At 41.2% G+C, this 8,175-nt stretch overlaps 1 protein-coding gene across 19 annotated transcripts in view; it reads right to left on the bottom strand.

The window, feature by feature from the left end:
* Positions 1 to 374: 374 nt before the first annotated feature.
* KIAA1217 (KIAA1217 ortholog) overlaps positions 375 to 8,175 on the bottom strand; it is a 531,293-nt gene continuing 523,492 nt past the window's right edge. For 11 of the 19 annotated variants that reach the window (XM_048837874.2, XM_048837871.2, XM_048837873.2 and 8 more), the window contains 3 exons: positions 3,628 to 5,316; positions 3,040 to 3,165; positions 375 to 1,967 (listed from right to left, as the gene is read on the bottom strand). In XM_048837874.2, coding sequence (XP_048693831.2) covers positions 1,476 to 1,967; positions 3,040 to 3,165; positions 3,628 to 5,316 — 2,307 coding nt within the window. In that variant the 3' untranslated portion in view covers positions 375 to 1,475. Of the gene's footprint in view, positions 1,968 to 2,560; positions 3,166 to 3,627; positions 5,317 to 5,426; positions 5,505 to 8,175 lie in introns of those variants that run through there. The other 8 variants (XM_048837884.2, XM_048837881.2, XM_048837883.2 and 5 more) reach the window with 6 other exon arrangements.

Below are 8,175 nucleotides of genomic sequence, written 5' to 3'. Positions count from 1 at the left end.
TGATGTGATTGCTGAAGTCTAAGGCTTCTACTGACAATATTACTGCTGCAAGGGACTCCATGAACCTATCTTTCTGTAAGGGATCAGGGCCTTCACCCTCGAGTAACAGCAACTTTGTGTGTGTGTGTGGGCGGGGTTAAAATTCTGTTGTTGAAAAAAAATAATACACATAAACCAAATAGAAAGAGACGGGTGGTTTCCTCTTCCACTGTTTGGCCAGGTAACTCTTCAATGGCATTAGAAGGTAAGAGTCCAAATCTCAAAGAATTACAATTTTGCTCATTATGTCAGACTTTACATTAAAAGTGAAGATTTTGAACAACCATTTGTGTTGGAACCATTGTAGAAGTTATTAGTGACAAAATACAAAACCATAGCATGCAGCCCTTTATTTTTGTAAAGTTCTTTGCTTAGCATAGTTCTGTATATTACATTATGGTGTTAAACAAAGAAATTTATTTACAAAAACACTCGTTATGCAAACATTTTGCTCTTTTACATTTGCTCAATATTCACCTCTCCCCATATATATATTTTTAAAGCATGCATAAAAATTAATTTTGGTGTAGTAAAACTACTCTATGTGCCCAGCCACATACAGTATTTGTTTATATATATATATTTATAGCTATGTACAAAAGGTTGCCAGTATACATAACAGTACAGAAGTGTACATCTTAAAATCCACACTGCAATACAAGTTACCAGGTCTCAATAAAACAAAAGAAAAATGGTGGATTTAGCTAAGAATAAAAGTAATCAGCAAATACTTATATGTAAAAACAAAATTTATTTTTGTTGGATTGGCAAATTATTAAATATAATTTGAATGGCAGTGCAATATGTTAAGTTACCTCATACACACAAATACCAGTCTTATTCTGTTTCTTGTGTAGAGGTTTACTGTCCAGCATAACACATTATAATGTACATTATAATAGTATCAAAATGTTTTGGCAAAAAGATCTTGAAAGGAACCATGATGTTTTGTTGACAAAAATAGAAATCTGCAACAAAGCTAAATAACAGTAAAAGAAAAGAAAAAATATTTTCATTTCAGTTTTACATTTGTGTATAATCACAGTTCAGTATATCTCTGTTCATTTGTAGTCCCCATAATGAAAATAGCTTTATACAAAAGAACTTACTAAAATTTCTGGAACCATATATTGGTTTTTCCATGCTCTTAACGTTTCTGTGCACACACACCCACACACGTTCACTCTCACACACCTTCTGCACTTTTTGTAACAGGTGCTAGATACAGAAAGAAAATGCTCTATCGTCATTAACAGCAACAAAGTTTTACAAAACAGGTTCACTCTAGTCTATTGTATTAATCCAGTACTTAGCACATGTTTAGTATTAAGTCTCAAATAATAAAACAAAATGATACATTCCCTTGCTAAAATATTGGTTGCAGATTCATTACTAATAGAAGCCGTGGTGATGTTGCACACACTAGTGTTTAGCCTTTAAGCGGTCTCCTTGGCTGAGGAGGTGAGTTTGCTGGCGTTTCCATTCTGTGACTTGTAGCTGGTGAAGCTAGGTGTATGGATTGTCCTGATGCTCTTCAGGCCTTGGTTCAGTGAAGTGGGAGAGGTAGACGAAGGGGGGGAAGAGGAGGAGGAAGGGGGGGATGGCCGGCCATTTTGAGTCTGTAGTGAGAATGAAAGATGGTGACCTTTACCTGTGTAAGCGGGGTTCTGAAACTTTAAGGAGCCATTAGAGACAGAAGGAATTAGGGAGGTAGAGTGGGCAGTGCGACCTGTTTGAGGACTCAGAAGGTTAAAGGAAGGAATGGATGTTTTAGTAGGTGGATTAAGAGGGTTAGAACTGTCACCACTAGAAGCAGGCACAGAGCTGTTTTTCCCAGAGGTGGGAGAAAAAGCTGGGATCTTAGAAGCAGGTAGGGTAGGGGAAGTAGCTTTATAGTCCCCACCAGCTTTCTTAGCACTTCCATTAGCCTGTAAATAAAGATGGCAGGAGACAGTTTGTCAGAGAGCCAGTAACATAAGTAAACAGGGCCTGGGAAAACAGCCCTGCAGAAAATAAGAATGAACTGTTCAAGGCCTGAGCTAAGTCTTGCAGCTGTGGACTGGACCTGGTACAATCCCCAAAGTGCACAACAAAGAATGCATAGAGTGCAAAGAGAGAGAACAAAGCTTGTGCGAGAAGTCACATCAACCTACGGACTATTCACTACCTTGGTCATGCTTTGAGATTGTTAACGTGAGGATGGATGGAGCCTTAATGTGGATCTAATGCAACCCATTAAACCAGAGGTTCTCAAAAACTGTGGGTCGGGACCCCAAAGTGGGTCGCAACCCCATTTTATGGGGTGGCCAGGGCTGGTGTTAGACTTGGTGGGGCCCGGAGCTGAAGCCTGAGACCCCACTGCCTGGGGCTGAAGCCGAAGCCTGAGACCCACTGCCTGGGGACAAAGCCTAAGCCCAAGTGCTTCAGGGCTCGGGTTACATGCCCCCTACCCAGGACTGAAGCCCTTGGACTTCAGCTTTGCCCCCTTCTCCCTCCTCTCCCCCTCCCTTTCCCCCCCGCCTGGGGCAGTGGGGCTTTGGGGCCCCCAACCCAGGGCTGCAAGCTCAGGCTTCAGTCCCCCTCCTGGGGCCATGTAGTAATTTTTGTTGTCAGAAGGGGGTTGCGGTGCAATGAAGTTAGAGAACTGCTGCATTAAAACACAGATTAGTATCCGTCACTTCCTTTAAAACTCTTTGAACAGAGGATTTCCTAGCTGTCCTGATGAATCACATTTACCAAAGGGAAGTAAACAGGTATGGCATCTTAAGCTGAACACTGGAGTAAAAAGCAGATGTTTCATTGCAGGCATGCAAAGTATGGTGAAAGTGTAATAAGGATCATAAAGAGATTTTCATTCCCCCAAGATCCAGGATGCCTAGTTAGATCTCATTTGAAAGAACAAATCCATTATTTGGTATAATCTATACCAGTGACTTGATTTACATTTTTTTTAAACAGCTTTAAATGTCCATCCAAAGATTTGGTTTAGGGTAAAACTACCTGTCTGTATTGGCGTGGATCCTGTAGCTTGTGCTGTCTGCCTGCTTTATCCAGGCTTCCTTGTTGTCTACTTTTTGTAGCCAGGGGTATTGGCATCCTGCTGGTCTGTGAAGTGGTGCTTGAGCCCTGTTAAAAGGATTGTAGGGGCACGGGGGAGACAAGGAAATCACAGTGGTAAATAGGAGTGCATTTAAAGAGGGGAATCACACACCATGCGCAAAGAAGCTTTGTGTGAGAAGCCAAAATATTACATGCAGGGGGAACATCAGAGATTCACGTCATGAACCACACCACTCTTGTTAAGTTCAAGAATCAAATGGAGGCATCTGCTCAACTACTGATCAAACTGGATTTAATGTCAGTGTCATTTCTCATTTCACACAGCGGATTATTGACCCAGCTTCCCTGCATTGCCCGTCACCAAACAGCAGCAGAGGTAAAATAATCTATTAGCTGTTAGACACCTAGTGGGGAGACCAAACAAGCCACCTGAAAGGAAGCAAACAAATCATAAGACACCTCTTGCTTAATGGTGATTATTGCAGATTTTAGAAAGCAGCTGGAGCTTGATTTCTCCTACTAAGGTACCTTACGTGAAGCAGATAGGCTTGACGAAGGGGATTCTGCACCACCATGGCTCTCATCCAATACTACAGGTTCTCTGGGTGCAGCCTCTTGTGTTATATGGGAAGAATAGGAGGCACTGCTTCTTACAGAGGCACATGCAGGTTCAGGGACAGATCTTGGACTCATCTCACTGATGGTATTCTCCAGCTGTTTAATGGTCTGCTCAAGGCTGTCCAGAGTCCTGTACGTATTCTTTCGAATTTCATCAGTCCTAGAACTCTGTGCTGACATCTCAGGAATGGGATCTTCCTTCCCAGAACCATCTTTGGTAACATCCTCAAGCTGAGACCCTGTGATTTCAAATCTTTTGGCCTCCTTGTGTTGCTTTAGAGTCCCATCTTCCTCCTCCTCCTCTTCATAAACCACCACCTGCAAGGTCTTCTTTCCAGTTTTGGTCCCTGTACGTATTGCTTGAGTCAGAGCAGCCAGCTGCTTTTTAGGGAACTTAAATTTAAATTTTTTCTTAGCATCCTGCCTGCTTCCAAACTGATCAGGAGAGTCCAGCTTCACTTCTGAAGTTAGACCATAAATTTGACGAAATTTGTTAAAACCGGTCTTTGCAATTTCTTGTTCCTCAGGAGTTTTTGTTTCTGTAGAGTCAGAATGAGACTGAAGTTTAAATTCATATTGTTGCTCAAGCCCATGATTTGCTAAATAATCTGCAGTAGCCCTTCCATTATTAATTGTCTGCAGTGCTTCATTCTGTATCACAGGGGTTTCAGATATTTCATTTTCTTCCTCCTCTTCCTCTATCTTCTCCTCTGTCATCATTTTCTCTAACTCCTCCTCACACTCCTCAAATATGGTTGAAAGTCTTTTATAAGCTGACCTAATATCCATTGGTTCTTCAAAGATTATGATGACTGGTTTTTTGTCCAGACAAACTACTGGTGGTTCATTCTCTGTACTCTCTAACACACCTTGTTGGGATGTCTTGTCCTTTTTGGCATCTATATTAACTGTTTGTACATCTCCCCCCTTCCTGCTTACTATATCGTGAACTTCTCCAGTCGACAGAACCTGGACAGTTGTCTTGGTAATCATAAAAGCAATGTTGTCTGTTGGTGGGTTTTCTTCACTAGGAGAGCTAGCTGGAGACTCTGTCTCCTCCATATAGTTTACATTGATATTTCTAGATACTTTAGGCCTTAGCACAACCTGACTGTAGTTAATGACAGGCATTTCTTTCTCCTCTGGTGATCTGAAAGCTTCCTGAGTTTGCAACTCTGTTTGCCTGACAAGAGGTGAAACGTTGCTGATTGGGACACATTTGCCTGTACACTCTAGTGGTTTGTTCTGAGGCATGTCATAATCAGTGTGTCGCAATATTCCATAAGTCAGCTTTTGTTTTCCAGTTTCAATAGTTGGATAATGCACTCCTAAGACATCTTGACCCCCTTTTCTTCCGTCATTTTCTGGCAAGCTTACCCTAGAGAAGTTTGTGCTGATATTATGGGGGTTCTTGTTGGAATAGTCTTTATTCCCTACAAACAAATCTTTACTGAACACAGAATTTTCATTCATTGAAAAGCTACTTTTATTTTCAGATATGCTGGAAGCATCAGAACTCATCTGGTCTTCAGTTTTCCCTTCCCTCTTCTCCTTAGGGTGGTCACTATCTTTTGGAGATCCTGTTGTATCCCCATATACCTAAGGGGGAAAGTTGGATTATTTAGTTAATCAGAGTTGTTATTTGTAAAGATTTTTTTCTCCAATTAATCACCATATCCTCAGATGAAGTGAAGACCTTGTGAACTCACTGCTCTGTACATTGCTGCACAGCCGTGTCTATAATAGTCTTCTGATTTCTGTACCTCTTCATAGGAAAATTCCAAATTCTGGTAGGACAGGGTGCAATATATTACTGACCAAAACTATGCATGTGCTCAACATGAACTCTAACCAGACTGTCCCTTTTTATAAGGTCTCCAGAATGTGCTGTGCAAAAGCATAAGTTCTCTATCTCCAACATTGTTTTACCTTGACCTGTTTAGACACCAGATTTCAAAAATTCCTTAGTTTGCATAAGACTGAAGCTTGAACTAGATAGAGTATTTGACTAAGATCTGTCAGGAACAAATCAAACCATAAGTGAGGGAGGCTGACTACGAAACCAAAGGGACTGATTTGTAACTGTGAATATTGACAGTCCCTCCAGCCTGTAGGCTCACTGGGACTGTTTCAGTTACACCTCCCTTCCAGGGGTTGGCACCACCACGTTGCACCATGGACACTTGAAAAAATTACTGTACTTAGTGACCAACATTGAGGGGTTGTGTCATTCAGTCACTCAATTTTTTTAAAAATTACACGTTGCTGATCCCTGCTCCCTTCTCAGTGTCACTATGATACAGTTTGGATCACCTTGAAAATAAGCTTTGAAATGTAAACAGCTGTTTTCTAACTGCCTCTAATATTCCTCCTGGCTAAGAGATGATGTGTGTTAATGTAACTGTTGTCTGGGCATATCAAAGTCATTCTACAGGTGACTACTGCAGATAAAAATGGTGCTTAAGGCTAAATAAGTGAAATAGTTAGCACCACGAAAACCCCAGAAAATAAAATTAAACCTATTTGTCTAAAGAAACCAGTCCTATAGGCACATGGTGATTTCATCCAGTACTTCTTTGCCTTCCTTAAATGTTAATTGCTACCAGCAATGCAGGTCTTAAAATGATTCTTTTAACTGGCCAGTTTATATAGGCACATTCCCAGGGAGGCTCCAAAGTGAGGAACCTTGCAGACAATACTTCAGAGCAGTAAGCAGCAGGGCAAGGAAGCTTTTTTTTTTAAAGAGCAGATATTTCTATTCCAGCAGAGTGACAAATCCCTGTGAGAAGGCTCGCCCTTCATCATTGATTTGTTGTTACTTATGGTTTTTGCTGTGGACACTGGGGGTGAAGAGGCAACTTGATTATATCTGATGTAAAATAACCATTCTACAATCAGATTTCTAGTAAAAGTATTGACAGGACAAAAGTGTGAATAAAAAACATGGTTCAAATACATTTATACTAGCAACAACTGCTAGATCCAAGCTGCGAACTATCAGTCATGAAATTCAGTCTCCAACACAGAGAATGCATTAGAATAAAGGTACAATAACTTAAGTTAAATCATTTAATGGACTTCAAGTGCACACTGTCTCTTAGTGCATGCTTCTCAGTATTATATATAAAGCTCAGAAAGAAGAAAGTCAGCTAGCAGGGGGCTAGGTTCATAGTTCAAAGTCTTTACTCAGCATGCTCACAGTTTGTTAGCACTAACAGAGATTATGCATTGAGGACACTGAAACTACTGAACGGTTTGAAGAGGGAGGAATTATCATGCAAAACCACCAAAGCCAGAGAGGAATTAAAGTTCAGTGTGATGCTCCAGCCACATTTCACATAATGGTTTGTGTGTCAGAAATAACAGGTCAGCTCTTAATGAACACGTAAGGGCCCAGACCTGCAAGTTGCTGAGGGCCTTCAGCTCCCATTACAATAAAGGGCTCTCAGAACTGGGGCCCAATATATTTAATGGCACTTTTTGTAAGAGTGGGGAGGTTACAGCTGGGGCTCTGGCTGCATTTCACATCAAGTGATTACATTCTACCTACCTCCATTCCCCTGGATTTTCAGTTTTTCCATTCTACACTGCCTGTTCCAAACTTTGGTATAGTGTCTGTAGGCATTATTAAACAGCTATGCACTTCACCCCAGAAATAGTTGCACTCCTCTGGGAAATGAAGTGATACTTGTATAGTTTGTATACCAGTTGGGTTGAAAGGTGCCAGTGAATGTCATGCAAGATGTAAGCTCAATTAAAGTTAATTGCTGGGAGTTTGCAGTTGTCACAACCATTATTACACTGAACAGTATTTTTGAGTCAGTTCTTTGGAAAAAAATGTTTGCACTATACTTGAGAAAATGTGCAATAGCTGAGTGCTGACTGACAGTACAATCATCTGGCCTTTTCAACACTGAATTTACACCGTCAAAGAAATCTGACAAAATTTCTCCCAAAGTCCTGTCACACTTAATCTCAGGATTTATCCATGCAATGGAGAAAGCCAAAGGCCAGGTTGAAAAGCTCCCCTTGAGCTTCAATGTTGTTTCTAGATATTGCAAAGCTCACCTCACTTGTCATGTGATGTAAAATTTGTATTACACTACCTGCTGCTGCAGGTTCATGAGCTGGGACCAAAGAGAGAAACAGTGCTGTGGGCAAAACTGGGCCTTCATAGCCGGTTTTCAGAGGTGCTCACCTCTAGCTTCCACTGATTTAAATGGCACCTTTGAAACCCAGGTGACTGGCACCCTGACTTAGTGAAAATGCTCTAAGCTGCCAGCTGGGATGTGGGTTTTAATCCTTAGGCCTCGCCACTCCACTGGGCAGTGGTGGTGTATTATAAAATGAGTCTGTCAAGCTCTCCTCAACCAGAATTCTTATGTAAATGTTGAAGATGAGCTGACCCCCAACTTGGGCACGTGCACAAATATAACTCCTGTCTGCCAGCGTTGGGGG

This window comes from Caretta caretta, chromosome 2 (assembly GCF_965140235.1).
Source record: "Caretta caretta isolate rCarCar2 chromosome 2, rCarCar1.hap1, whole genome shotgun sequence".
Lineage (NCBI taxonomy): Eukaryota > Metazoa > Chordata > Testudines > Cheloniidae > Caretta > Caretta caretta.
Note: the sequence above shows the minus strand (reverse complement) of the source record. Positions and strands in the feature narration are given on the sequence as shown.